Source organism: Balaenoptera physalus, assembly GCF_965194825.1.
Source record: "Balaenoptera physalus genome assembly, chromosome: 2".
Lineage (NCBI taxonomy): Eukaryota > Metazoa > Chordata > Mammalia > Artiodactyla > Balaenopteridae > Balaenoptera > Balaenoptera physalus.
The window spans coordinates 99,869,463-99,892,770 of NC_138883.1; the positions used below are offsets into that span (position 1 = coordinate 99,869,463).

Genomic DNA, 23,308 nt, shown 5'->3' on the forward strand with positions numbered 1-23,308 from the left:
TATCTTGTTTATACTATTAAATAACTTTATATATGAAAACAGGTGTTAGGCAAGGGTAAACTTCAGGGCATTAACTCTGCACAATACTCACAAGTTGTGTTTTAATTAAAGAGGCTTGCCTACGTGAGGTTTTTTTGTTTTTTTTTTGTTTTTTTTGTTTTTTACAATAAGTTAACATGTTCTTGAATTGAGGGAGTTAGAATTTGGAACAGAAATTCCTCAAATTGTTCTTTTGACAAAATGTACAAGGATATATTTAGTTTGCAAAAGAATTTGAATGTGCTTTTAATAAAATCTGCCATCCAGCTCTTGTGCAGAAACTGTCCTTCAGTCTATGGAAAGAAAAACATGATGCAACATAACATGGACACCTTTGCTTGCTCAGCCTCAATTCATACTTTTGTGCTGTCATTGCTGATGTTTAACCTTTAGAAAGAGAGAGAACAGGTCTTAGCTTTGTATGAAATCCCACAGTGGGTTCCATCCCCATTAGTACCATATTTTCATTCTTTGTACAATGTTCCTCCTTCCTCATTACTTAGAATTCATTCCACCATGCAGAGGAGGACTTGGCCAAGAGTCCTAGGCATCTAAGCAGAGCCTGTGTCCCATGGATCCATTGTGATGATGGTAGTTAAAATGTTCCCCTGTGATTCCAGGAAAAGGTCTGTGACATAAAGGTCTCAGGACTTGACTTTCTCTTGGCTTCAGCAGAGAACTTCAGCATTTGTTGAGAATCAGTGATCTCCCAGCCAATAGGAGAAACTCTCAAGATCCTGGCAGTCCTAAGGGAAGAATCTTCGCAACACAATGACTATTAAATATTAACGATGAAAGTCATCAGACATTCCACAAGAAGAAAGTAGACTATGTGATTTAACTGTATCTTATTTGGCTAAAAATACAGTTATGCTTAGAAAGAGGGGCAATTAAAGAAGTCTTCACCACTGACTTTGTGTCACTCTATCTCTTTATCTTTTGTTTTTGAGATGGGTCAGCTTGCTTCTTTATGTGTTTCATCGGGGAAGTAGGTATCAGACATAGGTCTCTTACCTACATTCACACCCTAGGAATTTTGTGACTATGCTTTTCTTTCTCTCACAGCTACTACTCAGTTCATATTAGACACATGTGCATACACTTACACACACATTATTAGACTGAATTGGCTACATACTGATTCCATTCAAAGAAAGAGTGAATCTAACACATAAGTAAACACAGGCTGTAGACTATAGGTCTTCATGAATCACTGACAAAGAAACCTAATAACAAATGTTTTTGTTAGAGCTTTGACTCGTTTTTTCAAGGACAGAAAGGAAGAGTGGGGCTTTTAGATAAAATACTTTCCTGATTAATTTTATCTTTTAGTTATTTTGCTTTTAATTGCCCAAATAATTAATTTCATTGTATAAACTGATCTAGTACACAGAAATTTATATCAGAATGGTAGGGTCTTCTGATTGAGTTTTTCTATTTGAAATATTTATATCACAGTTTGCCAATCCCAGCGACATATCAGGCGCATTATTTTAAATTGTATTTAGCAGAATCATTATGGTTAATCAAATCTGATCTAGAAAAATGGCTTTTAGCAATATAAGCCCTTTTTTAATGCTTTCGAGAACTTGTATAGGAAACATGATGTCAAAAATGACTGACCAATTAATTTTTGCTTTATCAGAGAAACGGACAGATAAATCAGCTGTGTCTGGGGCCATTCGACTGAAAATCAACGTGGAAATAAAAGGAGAGGAGAAGGTTGCTCCGTATCATTTACAATATACATGTTTACATGAGGTAAGTAAATTGAATTGTATTAATAACAAAGCCTAGGAAAGATTGTATTGTTTATGGATCATGCAACAAAATATTTGTTTTAAAAATAGAATTGAATTAGGTTTGTAAAATTGTCCCCGAAGTTCTTACTCTATACTATAGCAAGTGATGTGCTAGGGTATCACATAGCCTGTGTATTACCCCGTGAAGAGAGAGCTCGTTGTCTTTGAATGGATTTAGAACAAACGTATGAGGCAGGTTTTAATAAATGAGGCAATAAGATGATAATGAACAAGTAGACCAAATTAAATTACCGTTCTTCCAGGAAGGAAGAAGAATATTAGAAAGCATTTATTGAAGAAATAAGTCATGATATTTTGGAAGCATTTTAAATATATAGTGCTTTAGTAATGGAGGAGAGAATCCAAATCATGATAGTTTTTGAGAATTCTGAGTAAGTGTTCAGAGTTTGTTGAAGATTTAATTAGGAGTATTGTCTATTAAATATAAAAATTCTGACGTTGTAGCAATGGCTTTGGGGAGCCAATGTAATTAGCAGTAATTTTGTCTGTCTTTTTCTGAGTGCAACAGAGGGCTTTATACATACTGAAGCCTCCTCCATTTTAACTACCCTTTACACAAACACATCTGGGTGGCAGGTATCAGAATGTAGCTTTCCATCCACGGAGAGTAGAGAATATACTACCCAAAAGAAGGAGCCTGTTGGCTTAGAGAGAGGTAGAGACCACCCAATTTGAGTCAAAAGGGCAGATTCATCAGTTCCTGTTTGTGCCTCAGCGTAAATGCACAGACAGATAATCTTGGGCTTTTATTATTGGATGCTTTGCAACTGAGAGCTTAGTTAGACATGTCACCAGAGCTTTTCCCTGATGCAAATGACACATCCCATGTATCAAAATATATGAAGTGAAGCTGAGGAATATGCCTTTTCCCATGTTCAAAGGGTACAGAGGAAGTACCTTCCTAAGAAAGAAAAAGATAGCTGGGAGAATCTTTGCTCTTTGTACATTATTTTTCCTAAATATATCTATGAAAATGTATATATGTAATTATTTTCACCTCCATTTTGCTAAAGAAGGAAATGAGGAACAATATTTAAGTCATTTACACATTATACAGTCATTAGATATAGAACCAAGCCTTAATTTCCTGACTACAGTCTAGCCAGTGATAATCCATCAAGAAAGGTGGTTCAGTTTTTAGACCAGTACCAATAAATCCCTTGAACTGGCAGGATGGGGAGCCAACACTGACCTTAAAATGTGGGCAGAGATTTAGGATCACAGGAACAGCATCATGCTTTGCTTTTCAGAGTCTTTTCTGTTGGTCCAAGACACAAAAAGAAATGAAATCCAAGAAAGGGTCCTTCAGTGACCCAGGCTGCATCCATGCAGCAGTTTCTAAACTTCTTCGAAGCGAAAAGGAATTCTTTGTAGTGATGTTTTTTCATTACAAAATTCTAAAAATATTTATTTTCAGCCTGAATTCATTGTCATGGCTCATACCGTTTTGCAGCCGAAGTCCTTTAGTATTATTTGCATACCTAGATTCTGTATTAACATAGCCAAAACACATTATTCATCCAGAGCTTTATAATTTACTCAGAGCCCATGAATGCAAAAGATGTTCCAGCATGTAGAAATGTTTACATGAGAAAACATTTACTTCCTTCTAAAATGATTTGGTATATCTGAAACATTTAAATCATTGATTCCGTATAAACTTAGACAGAAATAAAATCAGAACTTGCATAAAGATGAGGTACGTTAGAACGAAAATCTGAGACATTTCTATTGTTTATAGATGCTGATGAAACATTAGATGCAATTATAAGTATAATTTAATGAAAGTTACAGTTAAATATATCTGGCCTAGTCTGAGAAAACTGAACATTTGAAAACCACTTACTTTTAGAATTTGTTCCATTACTTGACTGAAGTGAAATCTAATGGTGGAGTGAAAATCCCAGAGGTCAAAGGGGATGAAGCCTGGAAGGTTTTCTTTGATGATGCCTCCCAAGAAATAGTCGATGAATTTGCCATGCGTTACGGGATTGAATCCATTTATCAAGCTATGACGTAAGTATTATAGAACATTTACATGTTCAGAATCGCTGTTGAAATCCAAAGGGGGAATAAAAAGGGTGTTCGTTTCCCTTCTTCTAAATCAAATGAAATTTTGATTAAAAAGACAGTTACATTTTGGATGTAATTGATTGGATGCTGGCTACTTTCTCTATTACAGCTATAAAGTATTAAGGATTTGGTAACTCACTACCATCATCTTCCCAATTCTTATTCCATTCCCATGTGCTGTTCTTTGACTAGCAGCATTAGCAGCATCTAGGAACTTAGAAATGTAAAATTTCTACCTTACTTCAGACCTATTGAATCAGAAACTCTAAAGGTGAGGCCCAGCGATCTGTTTTAATATGCCCAACACGTGATTCTCATACACTCTGAAGTTAGAGAACCAATGCCTTACTTGATATCTGAGAAACTAAAGCCTGATGATTAAAGTGAGTCGTCCAAGGTTACAAAGCCTGTTAGCATCAGAGACACATCTAGAGTCCCTACGGTGTTGACCGTAACTTTAGACTATATCCTTCCTTCCTATGTTTATCTCAGTGCTGCTAATTTGGCGAAACCAAGATTTATTGACCACCCATAGAACCCGAACACTACAGTAAATGTGATCCTGTAGAAGTGAGCCATACAGAAACACACCCCTTACTGAGGAGTTTCAGTAAGGATTTAGAATGGGGTTAGATTACTTGTCCAGAGTTTATCTTTTGAAACCTGGTCTAAGTTTATAAGTGCATTCTGTTCAGATATAAACCATGTATAATATGTAAACTGTGTACATATATTAGGACTATTCTTTCATATTAGAGATCAAATCATATTTTCATGTGAACAGAATAGATGCTGACCCAGATAGTCAATCATTTTCAGCCAACTTGATGGATATATATTGGACCAAAATCTTCAAGGTTTATTGCTCAGAGAATTTAATCAACAGTCATATTTCTAGAACATCATATGTAAGAATGATTTTTTAAAATTTTCTGATAGTGTGTGCTTTTTCAGGTTGCAGAATGTCCTAATGCTAAATAACAAAGGCTTGTAGATTCTTAGGTATGAAGAGGAACTTAGAGGTCACCCAACTGAACCTCCCTCTGAATCAGGAAACCCTGTTGGTGCATCCCTCACTAGTTATTATCATCCCTTTGTTTGCTCACCTGCAGTAACAGGGAGCTCACTCCTTTTTCTTTTAATTGAAATATAGTTGATTTACAATGTTGTGCTAATTTCTGCTGTGTAGCAAAGTGACTCAGTTATACACATATATCCATTCTTTTTTATCTTCTTTTCCATTATGGTTTATCCCAGGAGATTGGATGTAGTTCTCTGTGCTATACAGTAGGAACTTGTTGTTTATCCATTCTAAATGTAATAGTTGGCATCTACTAACCCCAAACTCCCAGTTGACCCCTCTCCCTTTCCCACTCCCCCTTGGCAACCACAAGTCTGTTCTCTATGTCTGTGAGTCTGTTTCTGTTTTGTAGGTAGGTTCTTTTGTGCCATATTTTAGATTCCACATATAAGTGATATTATATGGTATTTGTCTTTCTCTTTCTGACTTCACTTAGTATTATAATCTCTAGTTATATCCATGTTGCTGCAAATGGAATTATTTCATTCTTTTTTAGTATTCCATTGTGTGTACATACCACATCTTCTTTATCCATTCATCTGTCAGTGGACATTTAGGTCGTTTTCATGTCTTGGCTATTGTGAACAGTGCTGCTATGAACATAAGGGTGCTTGTATCTTTTTGAATTGTAGTTTTGTCTGGGTATATGCCCAGGAGTGGGATTGCTGGATCATATGGTAGTTCTAATTTTAGTTTTCTGAGGAACCTCCATACTGTTTTCCATAGTGGCTGCACCGACTTACATTCCCACCAACAGTGTAGGAATGTTCCCTTTTCTCCATACTCTCTCCAGCATTTGTTATTTGTAAACTTTTTAATGATGGCCATTCTGACTGGTGTGAGGTGGTACCTCATTGTAGCTTTGATTTGCATTTCTCTAATAACTAGTGATGCTGAGCATCTTTTCATGTGCCTATTGGCCATCTGTATGTCATCTTTGGAGAAATGTCTATAAAGGTCTTCTGCCCATTTTTCAATTGGGTTGTTTGTTTTTTTGTTGTTGTGTTGTATGAGCTGCATACAATATGAGTTGTGTATTTTGGAGATTAAGCCCTTGTTGATTGCATCATTTGCAAATATTTTCTTCCATTCCATAGGTTGTCTTTTTGTTTTTTTGTATGATTTCCTTTGCTGCATAGCTTGTAAGTTTGATTAGGTCCCATTTGTTTATTTCTGGTTTTATTTTTATTGCCTTGGGAGACTGACCTAAGAAAACATGATATGATTTATGTCAGAGAATGTTTTGCCTGTGCTCTCTTATAGGAGTTTATCATGTCATGTCTTATGTTAAATAAGTCTTTAAGCCATTTTGAGTTTATTTTTGAGCATGGTGTGAGAGTGTGTTCTAGCGTCATTGATTTACATGCATCTGTCCAACTTTCCCAGCACCAATTGCTGAAGAGGCTGTCTTTTTCCCATTTTATATTCTTGCCTCCTTTGTTGAAGACAAATTGGTCATAGGTGTGTGGGTTTATTTCTGGGCTCTCCATTTTTTTCCCCCATTGATCCGTATGTCTGTTTTTGTACCAATACCACACTGTTTTGATTACTGTAGTTTTGTAGTATTGTCTGAAGTCTGGGAGAGTTATGCCTCCTGCTTTGTTTTTTTTCCTCAGGATTTCTTTTGGCAATTCTGGGTCTTTTATAGTTCCACATAAATTTTTGGATTATTTTTTCTACTCCTGTGAAAAATATCATGGGTATTTTGATAGGGATCACATTAAATCTGTAGATTGCTTTGGATAGTATTGCCATTTTAACAATATTAATTCTTCCAATCCAAGTGCATGGGATATCTTTTCATTTCTTTGAATCCTCTTTTATTTCCTTTATTAATGTTTTAATATTCTCAGCGTATAAGTCTTTCACCTCCTTGGTCAGGATTTATTCCTAGGCATTTTATTTTTTTGGTGCGATTTTAAAAGGTATTTTTTTTTTACATTCCCTTTCTGATATTTCATTGTTAGTGTAAAAAAAATGCAACTGATTTCTGAATGTTAATCTTGTATCCTGCCACTTTGCTGAATTCATATATTAGATCTAGTAGTTTTTGTGTGGAGTCCTTAGGGTTTTCTATATATAGTATCATGTCATCTGCATATAGTGACAGTTTTACTTCTTCCCTTCCAATTTGGATACCATTTATTTCTTTTTCTTGTCTGACTGCTGTGACTAGGACTTCCAATATTACGTTGAATAGAAGTGGTGAGAGTGGGCATCCTTGGCTTGTCCCAGATTTTAGCAGGATGGCTTTCAGCTTTTCACCATTGAGTGTTATATTGGTTGTGGGTTTGTCATAAATAGTTTTTATTATGTTGAGATATGTTCCATCTATACCCACTTTTGTAAGAGTTTTTACCATAAATGGATATTGAATTTTGTCAAATGTTTTTTCTGCATCTATTGAGATGATGATGTTGTTTTTGACTTTTCTTTTGCTAATGTGGTGTATTACATTGATTAATTTGCATATGTTGAACCATCCTTGTGAACTTGGGGTGAATCGCACTTGGTCGTGGTGTATGATCTTATTTATGTGTTGTTGGACTTGATTTGCTAATATTTTGTTGAGAATTTTTGCATCTATAGTCATCAAAGATATTGGCCTATAATTTTCTTTTTCAGTGGTATCTTTGTCTGGTTTTGGTATCAGTGTGATGGTGGCTTCATCAAATGTCTTTCAGAGTGGCCCCTCCTCTTCAATCTTTTGGAAGAGTTTAAGGAGGATTGGAATAAGTTCTTTGTATGTGTGGTAGAATTCTCCTGTGAAGCCATCTAGTCCTGGACTTTTGTTTGTAGGGAGTTTTTTTTGTTTTTTGTTTTGTTTTGTTTTAATTACAGATTCTAATTTACTTCTAGTGATCGGTTTGTTCAGATTATCTATTTCTTCTTGATTCAGTTTTGGTGGGCTGTATGTTTCTAGGAAGTTGTACATTTCTTCTAGGTTGTCAAATTTATTGGCATATAATTGATCATAGTATTCTCTTACGATTTTTTGTATTTCTGCAGTATCGGTTGAGATTTCTCCTTTTCATTTCTTATTTTGTTTCTCTGGGTTCTGTCTCTTGTCTTCTTGATTATCCTAGCCAGAGATTTGTCAATTTTTTTTACCATTTCAAAGAACAAACTCTTGGTTTAATTGATTTTTTCCTATTTTTTTAAATCCCTATTTTATTTATTTCTACCCTGATTTTTATTATTTTCTTCCTTCTGATGACATTAGGTTTTGTCTGTTCTTTTTTTTCTAATTCTTTTAGATGGTAGGTTAGCTTGTTTGAGATTTTTGTTGTTTTTTGAGGAAGACATGTATCACTATGGACTTCCCTCTAAAAACTGCTTTGGCTGCATCCCATAGATTTTGTATAGTTGTGTTTTCATTGTCATTTGTCTCAAGGTATTTTTTAATTTCCTTTTTGATTTCCTAGTTGACCCACTGCTTTTTAGTAGCATGTTGTTTAGTCTCTATGTAATCGTTTTTTTCTCATTTCTTTTCCCATGGTTGATTTCTAGTTTCAGGCCATTGTGGTCAGGGAAGATGCTTGAAATAATTTCTATACTCTTAAATTTTTTGAGGTTAGTTTTGTGCCCTAGTATGTGGTTAATCCTAGAGAATGTTCCATGTGCCCTTGAAAAGAATATGTATTTTTTTTTAATGTGATGTCCTGAAAATATCAATTAAGACTAACTGTTCTATTGTATCATTTAGGATCCTGTTGCCTCATTGATTTTCTGTCTAGATCTGTCCATTGATGTGAGTGGGGTGTTAACATCTCCTACTATTGTTGTATTCCCATCAATTTCTCCCTTTATGTCTGTTAGTATTTGTTTTATGTATCTCGGTGCTCCTATATTAGGTGTATGTACATTGATGAGTGTAAAATCTTCTTCTTGTATTGATCCTTTTACCATTATATAGTGTCCTTCTTTATCTTTCTTTATGGCCTTTGTTTTAAAGTCTGATATGAATATTGCAATTCCTGCTTTCTTGTCATTTCCATTTGCATGAAATATCTTTTTCCATCCCCTCACTTTCAATCTATGTGTGTCATTTGCTCTAAGGTGGGTCTCTTATAGGCAGCATATTGTAGGCTCTTGTTTTTTTATCCAGTCTGCCACTCTATATCTTTTAATTGGAGCATTCAGCCCATTGACATTTAAGATAATTATTGATACATATGTATTTATTGCCATTTTAAACCTTGTTTTCCAGTTGATTCTGTGTTTCTTCTTTGTTCCATTGTTTTTCTTTCTGTGGTTTGATGATTTCCTTTTATTTTATGCTTGTGTTCTTTCGGGGTTTTGTGAATCTATTTTATGTTTTTGATTTGTGGTTGCCCTGTTTTTCAAGTATGTTAACCCCTTTCTATATCTGCTTGCTTTAGACTGATAGTCATATAGGCTCAAACACATTCTAAAAAAAAGAGTCTACATGCACATTCTTAAAAAAAAAATAATCTACATTTTCCATTTTATTACTCTCCTTCCACACATTTTATGATTTTGATGTTCTTTTTTACATCTTCATGTTTATCCTTTTGCTGTTCCATGTGTTTATCATTACTTTCACAGTAGTTTTTTTTTTTTTTTTTTAATCATCTGTATACTGGCTAATTAAAGTGATTTACTTTCCAATTGTGATTTCCTCCTTCCTATATCTGCTTGTTTCTTTCCTATTTAGAGAAGAACTTTCAACATTTCTTTTAAGGTAGGTTTAGTATTCCTGTATTTTTTTAGTTTTTGCTTGTCTGAGAAATTCTTTATTTCTCCTATTTTAAATGATAATCTTGCTTGGTATAGTATTCTAGGTTGCAGATTTTTCTCTTTCAAGACTTTGAGTATATTTTGCCACTCCCTTCTAGCCTGTAGAGTTTCTGTAGCAAAATCAGCTGATAGCCTTATGGGGGTTCCCTTGTAATTAACACTTTGTTTTTATCTTGCTGCCTTTGGAATCCTCTCTTTATCTTTAACTTTGTCATTTTTATTATAATATGTCTTGGTATAGGTCTGTTTGTGTTCATCTTGTTTGGGACCCTCTATGCTTACTATATCTGGATACCTGTTTCCTTCTTTAGATTTGGGAAGTTTTCAGCCATAATTTCTTCAAATACATTTTCAATCCCTTTTTCTCTTTCTTCTCCTTCTGGAATCCCTATTATTCATAGATTGGCATGCTTTATATTATCCCATAGGTCTCCTATATTGCTTTCATTTTTTTAAATTTGGTTTTCAATCTGCTGTTTTGATTGGCTAATTTTCATTATTTTATCTTCCAGATCATTTATTTCTTCTTCTGCATTATTCATTCTGCTATTCATTGCCTTTAGCTCAGCTTTCATCTTGGCAAATGAATTTTCTAATTTTTCTTGGCTCCTCTTTATAGTTTCTAGTTCCTTTTTACAGCAATCTGCATTTCTGTCAATAGCCTTTCTTAATTCCTTCAGTATTTTCATTACTTCCTTTTTTTTTTTTTAAACATCTTTATTGCATTACTTCCTTTTTGAACTCTGTGTCTATTAGACTGAAGAATTCTGTTTCATTGTTTGCTCTTTCAGGGGAATTCTCTTGGTCTTTTAACTGGGAATCATTCCTCTGCTTCTTCATTTTGCTTATATTTCTCTTACTCTGTGAGTTTAAGAGAAGCAATTATCTACTGTAGTCTTGGAGGGCTATTTATCTGTGGGAGCATCACTGCATAGCTTGTGTGGATTTAATATTTTTTGGCATAGGGGCTGTTTTTGGTTTGGATGCTTGCCATCTCTTTCCTCAGTGTGTGCTGGTCGTTATCCCCTTGATAGGGGGTGTGCAGGTGCATGGCCTGTGTGCACTCCCGGGAAGGTGTGGGCAGTGGTTGGTGCCCAGTCATGGGATCCTCGGCAGCAGCTGTGGTCTGCGCCCACTTCTGGAGTCTGAAATGGCAGCCGTGTCTCACGCTTGCCCCTGGAGCTCGTGTAGGCAGTGCCCTGCCACCTGAGAGCACTCTCCCAGAGAAGGAAGCTCCTATTTTGGTCCTACCCCTCTCCTCATGTGCCCCCAGACAATGGTGCCTTGCCTCTCTGGCAGGCCCAGACTTCTTCCCATACTCCCTCAGTTGTGTCACACCACACCCTAGCCCCCTCAAGGTGTCTCCACAAAGCCAACCCCAGTCCTCTCACGGGGCCTGACCTCCAAAACCCAAGCCTGAGCACCCAGACCCTGCCAGCCCCAGCAGATGAGCATCTCAGGCTGGGGAGTGCAGGGCAGCGGCACCTACCATCTGTGCAGGTCTCTCTCTGCTTTGCCCTCCATAAACCAGTTACTGTGCTCTCCTCTGAGGCTCCAAAGCTCCCCCTCCGTCCTGGCTGATTGCCCTGCAAGTGAGGGGACTTCCCAGGGTACGCAAACCTTCCCTCTTTCACGGCTTGCTCTCTGGGGTGCAGGTCCCGTCCTGATTCCTTTCTCTCTCTCTTTTTTTTTTCCTTTTTTCTTTTGTCCTACGCAGTTATGTGGAGATTTTCTTGCCCTTTTGGGCGTCTGAGGTCTTCTGCCAGCGTTCAGTAGATGTTCTGTGAGAACGGTTCCACATGTAGATGTATTTTTGATGTATTTGTGGGAGAAGGTGAGCTCCATATCCTACTCCTCCACCATCTTCATCTGATCTCTGGGAGCTCATTCCTTTTGAGGCAACCTATTTTGAAACTGGGCAGCCATGATGAAATCTGTGACTGCTCTCTGCTCTGTCCCATGTCAATGGCTGTAAGAACTCATCATAGCAACTAGTATAAAATTTGATTACAATTAAAATGTAACTATGATTTAATAGTTTAAAATAAATGAACTGTACTGCCAAGGGAAGTATGTTTAAAAAAAACCCACAAAAACCAAAAAATCTTCTGGAAAGAATCCCAGTAAAAGAAAGGATCAAGTTAAATTTATTCCAAAATATCTCTGTGAGCTGATGTCAGATTTCTTCATCGCCATGTTTCTGATATTCTGAGAAGCACAACCATGTTAATACAGAAAAAAATGGTAAATGTATGGTAGTTTAAAAGAGAAGAATCATAGATCCTTCAACTTAAGTAAACAATAACAATAAAAAATAATTTTGGTTACTTTTTTGGTATCCAGTGACTTGCAGGTGAATTTAGATCCCATCATACTTATAAGACAGTGGGACAAAACCCCTGCTCACACTGAAAATTGTCTGAAGCAGAGGTCGGCATTTTTTTTTTTTTTGTAAAGGCCAGAGAGTAAGTATTTTCAGCTTTGTGGGTCCTATGGTGTCTGTCACAGCCACTCAATTCTACATTCCTAGTGCATAAGCAGCTGTAGATACTAAGTAAACAAAATAGCATGGCTTTGCTCTGATAAAACTCTGTTTTAAAAACAAAATCCATGGGCTGAATTTGGCTGTGGACTTTAGATTGCCAACTGCTTGTCTAAAGAGTGAGAGCAAGGTAGATAAACATAAGGAAAAAGAATGCCTGCTTTTCATGGGATAAATTGACAATTGCACTTTGACAGTAACAAAATGTGGCACATTACCTCTACTGCTGGTTACACATTTGATTTGATATTGATATTTTTATTTATTAAATGTTTCTTTTAGCACTGAGTACTCATCAAGATGGCCTTGACATTTCCCTCAGCTTGACAAAACTTTAGACAGGCTTCTTTCTGCCTCTAGGCCCCAGGCCTCCCCCTCACCTTGGCCCTTGGAGAATCCAGAAAGTCTAACCTCAGAGGGCCCTACCTTCCCTTTCCTCAGAGCATTTATTTTAGAAAACTTACTATATTTTTTCTCTGTCCTTTTGAGATATAAAAATTTTTAAAGCCTCTTGCCAGTTTTTCAGCCCAGGACCAGCTTTCTCAAGGACCTGGGAGACATCCCTTTCAAATGTCCTCATCAAGGAAGATAGTCCTTGTTTCTCAGTCTCTGTGGGAGCGTAGGAGCCTAACTTGGGTAGCTGCCTTACTCCAAGTTGTAAGGCTACCTCCTGTCATGAGGGTGAGAGAAAGTTTACTGTTGCTTTGGGTAAGGCCAATTAGCAAACACACATGACTGGGATTTCCCCCACTCCAACTCTTAGAAACTCTCCCCTCCATCAATCCACCTCAGCTCTTAAAAACTTTCTCATTTTTTATTTCAGTGAAGTTGAGTTCAGACTAAGTTCTGGTTTCTCTTCCCTATTGCATAGCCTTGAATAAAATGTTGCTTTCCTATTTAATTTTGTCCAGTGCAATTTTGCTTTTATGGCACAAAAATTATCATCTCAGCGGAATTTTTTTTTTTTTAAATCCTATTGTTTGACAATCTGATAACTCCTAAAGAAATTTGTTACCAACATATATATAATCTTTTCATTTACTATTCATTAGTGATCATTAGTTGCTAAAATTAATTATTTTAATAGGAAAATACATATGTACTCATTTTATATCAGTAAGCTATCATAATTGTATATATATCAATATAATCATGCTTAAGAGAGATAAAGAGGCTGGAGTCCCTTAGAGGGGCACTTGAATTCTATTCAAAGATTTACAAATTGAAATCTTGAATCAAGGAGTTACACATCTTTTATTAGTGCTTTGTAAGAAGTTCTGGGTGCATGATAGAAAAGCAGAACATATTTGTAATTGAATGTATGAGAAGCAGAAATTGTTTATCAGAATTACATTTATTAACCTCTCCTGGCATATCTCTTCATGTCAGAAATTTGCAGTTGCCAAAAACAAGCAAAGTGGAACTTGAATGTTTAATTAAGCTGGCGTAGGTATCTATTCTACCAATTATGTTGCATTTAAGTGTTTTAGAGCGTACTGTATTGAATGCTCATTTCTTGTAATCTGGAGAAATTTCAGAGTACTGGCATTCTTTTGTCAGGTTTTGAAACATAACTTTCAGAGATGATTTTGATAGCATTTTCCACATGATACGTTTGTAACTTGAGTCCTAAACTATTGTTGGCCAATGAATAATGCAGCCACAACAAAAAAGACTTGATGAATAACCAACTTATCTTTGAATTTAAACTCGTTGCCTATTGAATCGGTAATTTGCTGTTGTTTTGAAACCTTGCTGGAGGGGATCAAGAAACATAACGAGAAAACCAACCAAACAATAAATCAGACCTATAGATATATCAAGCCTATCTCAGAAGTATCCCCTCTTATTTTTAAAAACACAAAATTAAGAAACTCAGCTTCAAGGAAAAAACAAATGTCCCCTCTATATAGTAAGGATACTTAAAAGTTTGGGAAAGGACAAAACTTTTAATTCTTTGGACTTCCCTAGACAACGTTGGATCAGAAAAAGGAATCAAATCACAGTTTCTTTTGATATTTAAAGTCCCTTGATGCTTAGCCAGATCCCCAGGTAACTTCATAACCTTGCTCCTTTATTAGAGATTGCTTGGTTTCTTTCAAGCATACTCCCATTTCTTTGAAGATGGATTTGGAGCACAAATAAATAAAGGGGATGTATGTATTAAGTCATAGAGTCTGGATGTACATTATTAAATTTTCCTTTTGTGTATTTCTCCTCATAAGCAGGAGTCTGAATCTATTCTGCTGGTAAATAACCTGAACATGAATACCAAACCTTCCAGTACTCCAAGGTACCTCCTGCTTACTGTAAATGTTTTTTCCTTTTTACCAGAGAACATTTGCTATGAGGGCACAATGTATTAGTCCTATTTGTTCCATAAAAATCTCTCTTTTGTTTTGGCGCGTTCATGTTTTGGAGGAAAGGGATTACAATTTTCCTGTTTGGACAAGTGATTGATCATGGACCTGGAGGATCTGTTCCCACATGGTAAATTCAACCATCCATCTAACATAAAAGCAATTTTCCAATTTGTGACAGTAAGAATGAGAGTCTGTCCCCTTTTTCAGAGGAGCACGCTCTTCCACATGTTTAGCATGAGGTCGGGCAAAAAACCTGTTTACATCATGAGACTTCTGAGAGATTTAGATGCTTTTCATCTGTTTATGCAAATATATATGTTCTTAATATTCTGACAGACCACCTGTTCACCCCTGAACACAATCAAGGGAATTTCATGTCAAGCACTAAGGATTAAATCGTCCTCTAGAGGTGATTTCTGTCAAGCAAATACATTTTAACTGAGTGTTTAACAAGTCTTTCATTTATTTTAAAATGAAGCCCAAGATGTCTCACAAAATTTGAGATTCTGTTAGACTATTGTCATGCCTCTATAATACCAAATAAGAGAAAAGCATTAGGTCATTGTTTTTTACATTGGAATGCTTAACAAACAACCACATACTTTGGCACTGGTCATCTTTATCTAATTCACATTTGAACCAGAACTGTTGAGATACACTTTACTTTAAAACCACTAGTCATTGTACCCGTTTAGAGCTATGAGCCTGCTTTCTTTCTTTTTTTTTTTTTCTGTAACATCTTTATTGGAGTATAATTGCTTTACAGTTGTGTGTTAGTTTCTGCCTTATAACAAAGTGAATCAGCTATACCTATACATATACCCCCATATCTCCTCTCTCTTTTGTCTCCCTCCCACCCTCCCTATCCCAGCCATCTAGGTGGACACAAAGCACCGAGCTGATCTCCCTGTGCTAGGCAGCTGCTTCCCACTAGCTATCTATTTTACATTTGGTAGTGTATATATGTCCATGCCACTTTCTCACTTTGTCCCAGCTTAACCTTCCCCCTCCCTGTGTCCTCAAGTCCATTATCTATGTCTGTGTCTTTATTCCTGTTCTGCCCCTAGGTTCTTCAGAAATTTTTGTTTTTTTTTTAGATTCCATATATATGTGTTAGCATACGGTATTTGTTTTTCTCTTTCTGACTACTTACTTCACTCTGTATAACAGACTCTAGGTCCATCCACCTCACTACAAATAACTCAATTTCGTTTCCTTTTATGGCTAAGTAATATTCCATTGTATATATGTGCCACATCTTCTTTATCCATTCATCTGTTGATGGACACTTAGGTTGCTTCCATGTCCTGGCTATTGTAAATAGAGCTGCAATGAACATTGTGATACAAGACTCTTTTTGAATTATGGTTTTCTCAAGATACATGCCCAGCAGTGGGACTGCTAGGTTTCATGGTAGCTCTACCTCTAGTTTTCCAAGGAACCTCCACACTGCTCTCAACAGTGGCCGTACCAATTCACATTCCCACCAACAGTGCAAGAGGTTTCCCCTTTCTCCACACCCTCTCCAGGATTCATTGTCTGTAGATATTCTGAGGATGGGCATTCTGAATGGTGTGAGGTGATACCTCACTGTAGTCTCGATTTGCATCTCTCTCAAGCCATTAGCACTGTTGAGCATCCTTTCATGTGTTTGTTGGCAATCTGTATATCTTCTTTGGAGAAAGGTCCATCCAGGTCTTCTGCCCTTCATTTGAAGGATAAGCTAGTTTATGTTAAGCAGTATGTATTGGTTCGGTCATTTGCATCATATTCGTTAGCCTTTATTGGTGGCAGAGTGTTTGCCTAGGTACAGAATTAATAGCCCTTAGTAATGACTGCTGCTGGTGTGTATTTTTGTAAATGTTATGCACTCACTGAAAGGAATAAAAACACACACAAAAGAAAAAGACTTTTTTTTTTTTTTTTTGCCAAGGATAGTGTTGCTGCCTAAAAAAAAATGATGCCATAAAATGGTGAGAGTTTCTTTCTGAATAGCCCCTGATTGGGTTGTTTGTTTTTTTTGATATTGAGCTGCATGAACTGCTTGTAAATTTTGGAGATTAATCCTTTGTCAGTTGCTTCATCTGCAAACATTTTCTCCCATTCTGAGGGTTGTCAGCGCGTCCCCTTTAATTTGCTGTGCAAAAGCTTCTAAGTTTCATTAGGTCCCATTTGTTTATCTTTGTTTTTATTTCCATTTCTCTAGGAGGTGGATCATAAAGGATCTTGCTTTGATTTATGTCATAGAGTGTTCTGCCTATGTTTTCCTCGAAGAGTTTCATAGTGTCTGGCCTTACATTTAGGTCTTTAATCCATTTTTTTTTTAACATCTTTATTGGAGTAAAATTGCTTTACAATTGTGTGTTAGTTTCTGCTTTATAACAAAGTGAATCAGTTATACATATACATATGTTACCATATCTCTTCCCTCTTGCATCTCCCTCACTCCCACCCTCCCTATCCCACCCCTCTAGGTGGTCACAAAGCACCAAGCTGATCTCCCTGTGCTATGCAGCTGCTTCGCACTAGCTATCTATTTTACATTTGGTAGTGTATATATGTCCATGCCACTCTCTCACTTTGTCACAGCTTACCTTCCCTCTCCCCATATCCTCAAGTCCATTCTCTAGTAGGTCTGTGTCTTTATTCCTGTCTTGCCCCTAGGTTCCTCATGACCTTTTTTTTTTCTTCTTAGATTCCATATATATGTGTTAGCATATGGTATTTGTTTTTCTCTTTCTGACTTACTTCACTCTGTATGACAGACTCTAGGTCCAACCACCTCACTACAAATAACTCAATTTTGTTCCATTTTATGGCTGAGTAATATTCCATTGTGTATAGAAGATGTGCCACATCTTCTTTATCCATTCATCTGTTGTTGGACACTTAGGATGCTTCCATGTCCTGGCTATTATAAATAGAGCTGCAGTGAACATTTTGGTACATGACTCTTTTTGAATTATGGTTTTCTCAGGGTACATGCCCAGTAGTGGGATTGCTGGGTCATATGGTAGTTGTATTTTTAGTTTTTTAAGGAACCTCGATACTGTTCTCCATAGTGTCTGTATCAATTTACATTCCCACCAACAGTGCAAGAGGGTTCCCTTTTCTCCACACCCTCTCCAGCATTTATTGTTTGTAGATTTTTTGATGATGGCCTTTCTGACCAGTGTGAGATGATATCTCATTGTAGTTTTGATTTGCATTTCTCTAATGATTAATGATATTGAGCATTCTTTCATGTGTTTGTTGGCAATCTGTATATCTTCTTTGGAGAAATGTCTATTTAGGTCTTCTGCCCATTTCTGGATTGGGTTGTTTGTTTTTTTGTTATTGAGTTGCATGAGCTGCTTGTAAATTTTGGAGATTAATCCTTTGTCAGTTGCTTCATTTGCAAATATTTTCTCCCATTCTGAGGGTTGTCTTTTGGTCTTGTTTATGGTTTCCTTTGCTGTGCAAAAGCTTTTAAGTTTCATTAGGTCCCATTTCTTTATTTTTGTTTTTATTTCCATTACTCTAGGAGGTGGGTCAAAAAAGATCTTGCTGTGACTTATGTCAAAGAGTGTTCTTCCTATGTTTTCCTCTAAGACATTTATAGTGTCTGGTCTTACATTTAGGTCTTTGATCCATTTTGAGTTTATTTTTGTGTATGGTGTTAGGGAGTATTCTAATATCATACTTTTACATGTACCTGCCCAGTTTCCCCAGCACCACTTATTGAAGAGGCTGTCTTTTCTCCACTCTATATTCTTGCCTCCTTTATCAAAGGTAAGGTGACCAAATGTGCGTGGGTTTATATCTGGGCTTTCTATCCTGTTCCATTGATCTATATTTCTGTTTTTATGCCAGTACCATACTGTCTTGATTACTGTAGCTTTGTAGTATAGTCTGAAGTCAGGGAGCCTGATTCCTCCAGCTCCGTTTTTCTTTCTCAAGATTGCTTTGGCTATTTGGGATCTTTTGCGTTTCCATACAAATTGTGAAATTTTTTGTTCTAGTTCTGTGAAAAATGCCAGTGCTAGTTTGATAAGGATTGCATTGAATCTGTAGATTGCTTTGGGTAGTAGAGTCATTTCCACAATGTTGATTCTTCCAATCCAAGAACATGGTATATCTCTCCATCTGTTTGTATCATCTTTAAGTTCTTTCATCAGTGTCTTATAATTTTCTGCATACAGGTCTTTTGTCTCCTTAGGTAGGTTTATTCCTAGATATTTTATTCTTTTTGTTAAAGTGGTAAATGGGAGTGTTTTCTTAATTTCACCTTCAGATTTTTCATCATTAGTATATAGGAATGCTAGAGATTTCTGTGCATTAATTTTGTATCCTGCTACTTTACCAAATTCATTGATTAGCTCTAGTAGTTTTCTGGTAGCATCTTTAGGATTCTCTATGTATAGTATCATGTCATCTGCAAACTGTGACAGCTTTACTTCTTTTCCGATTTGGATTCCTTTTATTTCTTTTTCTTCTCTGATTGCTGTGAATAAAACTTCCAAAACTATATTGAATAATAGTGGTGAGAGTGGGCAACCTTGTCTTGTTCCTGATCTTAGTGGAAATGGTTTCCGTTTTTCATCATTGAGAATGATGTTGGCTGTGGGTTTGTCATATATGGCCTTTATTATGTTGAGGAAAGTTCCCTCTGTGCCTACTTTCTGCAGGTTTTTTTTATCATAAATGGGTGTTGAATTTTGTCGAAAGCTTTCTCTGCATCTATTGAGATGATCATATGGTTTCTCTCCTTCAATTTGTTAATATGGTGTATCACGTTGATTGATTTGCATATATTGAAGAATCCTTGCATTCCTGGGATAAACCCCACTTGATCATGGTGTGTGATCCTTTCAATGTGCTGTTGGATTCTGTTTGCTAGTATTTTGTTGAGGATTTTGCATCTATGTTCATCAGTGATATTGGCCTGTAGTTTTCTTTCTTTGTGACATCTTTGTCTGGTTTTGGTATCAGGGTGATGGTGGCCTCATAGAATGAATTTGGGAGTGTTCCTCCCTCTGGTATATTTTGGAAGAGTTTGAGAAGGATAGGTGTTAGCTCTTCTCTAAATGTTTGATAGAATTCTCCTCTGAAGCCATGTGGTCCTGGGCTTTTGTTTGTTGGAAGATTTTAATCACAGTTTCAATTTCAGTGCTTGTGATTGGTCTGTTCATATTTTCTATTTCTTCCTGGTTCAGTCTCGGAAGTTTGTGCATTTCTAAGAATTTGTCCATTTCTTCCAGGTTGTCCATTTTACAGGCATAGAGTTGCTTGTATTAATCTCTCATGATCGTTTTTATTTCTGCAGTGTCAGTTGTTACTTCTCTTTTTTCATTTCTAATTCTATTGAGTCTTCTCTCTTTTTTTTCTTGATGAGTCTGGCTAATGGTTTATCAATTTTGTTTATATTCTCAAAGAACAAGCTTTTAGTTTTATTGATCTTTGCTATAATTTCCTTCATTTCTTTTTCATTTATTTCTGATCTGATCTTTATGATTTGTTTCCTTCTGCTAACTTTGAGGTTTTTTTTTTTTTCTTCCCTCTCTAATTGCTTTAGGTGTAAGGTTAGGTTGTTTATTTGAGATGTTTCTTGTTTCTTAAGAGAGGATTGTATTGCTATCAACTTCCCTCTTAGAACTGCTTTTGCTGCATCCCATAGGTTTTGGGTCTTCATGTTTTCATTGTCATTTGTTTCTAGGTATTTTTTAATTTCCTCTTTGATTTCTTCAGTGATCTCTTGGTAATTAAGTAGTGTATTGTTTAGCCTCCATGTGCTTGTATTTTTTACAGATTTTTTCCTGTAATTGATATCTAGTCTCATAGCGTTCTGGTTGGAAAAGATGCTTGATATGATTTCAGTTTTCTTAAATTTACCAAGGCTGGATTTGTGACCCAAGATATGGTCTATTCTGGAGAATGTTCCATGAGCACTTGAGAAGAATATGTATTCTGTTGTTTTTGGATGGAATGTCCTATAAATATCAATTAAGTCCATCTTGTTTAATGTATCATTTAAAGCTTGTATTTCCTTATTTATTTTCATTTAGTATGATCTCTCCTTTGGTGAAAGTGGGGTGTTAAAATCCCCTACTATGACTGTGTTACTGTCGATTTCCCCTTTTATGGCTGTTAGTATTTGCCTTATGTATTGAGGTGCTTCTATGTTGGGTGCATAAATATTTACAATTGTTATATCTTCTTCTCGGATCAATCCCTTGATCATTATGTAGTGTCCTTCTTTGTCTCTTGTAATAGTCTTTATTTTAAAGTCTATTTTGTCTGATATGAGAATTGCTACTCCAGCTTTCTTTTGATTTCCATTTGCATGGAATATCTTTTTCCATCCCCTCACTTTCAGTCTGTATGTGTCCCTACGTCTGAAGTGTGTCTCTTGTAGACAGGATATATATACAGGTCTTGTTTTTGTATCCATTCAGCCAGTCTATGTCTTTTGGTTGGAGCATTTAATCCATTTACATTTAAGATAATTATCAATATGTATGTTCCTATTACCATTTTCTTAATTGTTTTGGGTTATTTTTGTAGGTCTTTTCCCTCTCTTGTGTTTCCTGCCTAGAGAAGTTCCTTTAGCATTTGTTGTAAAGCTGGTTTGGTGGTGCTGAATTCTCTTAGCATTTGCTTGTCTGTAAAGGTTTTAATTTCTACATCAAATCTGAATGAGATCCTTGCTGGATGGAGTAATCTTGGTTGTAGGTTTTTCTCCTTCATCACTTTAAATGTGTCCTGCCACTCCCTTCTGGCTTGCAGAGTTTCTGCTGAAAGATCAGCTGTTAACCTGTGGGGATTCCCTTGTGTGTTATTTGTTGTTTTTCCCTCGCTGCTTTTAATATTTGTTCTTTGTATTTAATTTTTGATAGTTTGATTAATATGTGTCTTGGCATGTTTCTCCTTGGATTTATCCTGTCTGGGACTCTCTGTGCTTCCTGGTCTTGATTAACTATTTCCTTTCCCATATTAGGGAAGTTTTCAACTATAATCTCTTCAAATATTTTCTCAGTCCCTTTCTTTTTCTCTTCTTCTTCTGGGACCCGTATAATTTGAATGTTGGTGCGTTTAATGTTGTCCCAGAGGTCTCTGAGACTGTCCTCAATTCTTTTCATTCTTTTTTCTTTTTTCTGCTCTGCAGTAGTTATTTCCACTATATTATCTTCCAGGTTACTTATCTGTTCTTCTGCCTCAGTTATTCTGCTGTTGATCCCTTCTAAAGAATTTTAAATTTCATTTATTGTGTTGTTCATCATTGTTTGTTTGCTCTTTAGTTCTTCTAGGTCCTTGTTAAACGTTTCTTGTATTTTCTCTATTCTATTTCCAAGATTTTGGATCATCTTTACTATCATTATTCTGAATTCTTTTTCAGGTAGACTGCCTGTTTAATCTTCATTTGTTAGGTCTGGTGGGTTTTTACCTTTCTCCTTCATTATGTAGGCTTCCTGGTGGAGGGGACTAGTGCCTGTGTTCTGATGGATGAGGCTGGATCTTGTCTTTCTGGTGGGCAGGTCCACCTCTGGTGGTGTGTTTTGGGATGTCTCTGGCCTTATTATGATTTTAGGCAGCCTCTCTGCTAGTGGATGGTGCTGTGTTCCTGTCTTGCTAGTTGTGTGGCATAGGGTGTCCAGCACTGTAGCTTGCTGGTTGTTGAGTGAAGCTGGGTCTTGGCTTTGAGATGGAGATCTCTGGGAGATTTTCGCCATTTGATATTACATGGAGCTGGGAGGTCTCTTGTGGACCAGTGTCCTGTTGTTGGCTCTCCCACCTCAGAGGCACAGCCCTGACGCCTGGCTGGAGCACCAAGAGCCTTTCATCCACACGGCTCAGAATATAAGGGAGAAAAAAATAGAAAGAAAGAAAGAAGATAAAATAAAATAAAATAAAGTAAAATAGAATAAAATTAAGTTATTAAAATAAAAAGTAATTATTAAGATAAAAATTTTTAAAAGTAAAAAAAAGCAAAAACAAAAACAGACGGACAGAACCCTAGGACAAATGGTAAAGGCAAGGCTATACAGACAAAATTACACTCAGAAGCATACACATACACACTCACAAAAAGAGAAAAAGGGGAAAAAATAATATATCTTTGCTCCCAAAGTTCACCTCCTCAGTTTGCGATGATTCGTTGTGTATTCAGGTATTCCACAGATGCAGGTACATCAAGTTGATTGTGGAGCTTTAATCTGCTGCTCCTGAGGCTACTGGGAGAAATTTCCCTTTCCCTTCTTTGTTAGCACAGCTCCAGGGGTTCAACTTTGGATTTGGCCCTGCCTCTGTGTGTAGCTTGCCTGAGGGCATCTTTTCTTTGCTCAGACAGGACAAGGTTAAAGGAGCAGCTGATTCGGGGGCTCTGGCTCACTCAGGCCGGGGGGAGGGAAGGGTATGGAGTTCGGGGCGAGCCTGCGGCGGCAGAGGCCTGCGTGATGTTGCAACAGCCTGAGGCGTGCCATGCATTCTCCCAGGGAAGTTGTCCCTGGATCACGGGACCCTGGCAGTGGCGGGCTGCATAGGCTCCCAGGAGGGGAGGTGTGGATAGTGACCTGTGCTTGCACACAGGCTTCTTGGTGGCTGCAGCAGCAGCCTTAGCGTCCCATGCCCGTTTCTGGGGTCCGCGCTG

The 23,308-nt window shown here is 36.8% G+C and overlaps 1 protein-coding gene across 1 annotated transcript in view; it reads left to right on the forward strand.

Moving 5' to 3' along the window:
• UNC13C (unc-13 homolog C) overlaps positions 1-23,308 on the forward strand; it is a 774,694-nt gene that overhangs the window by 435,949 nt on the left and 315,437 nt on the right. Inside the window, exons 13-14 of the mRNA XM_082444694.1 lie at positions 1,685-1,800; positions 3,715-3,878. Coding sequence (XP_082300820.1) covers positions 1,685-1,800; positions 3,715-3,878 — 280 coding nt within the window. The remainder of the gene's footprint in view (positions 1-1,684; positions 1,801-3,714; positions 3,879-23,308) is intronic.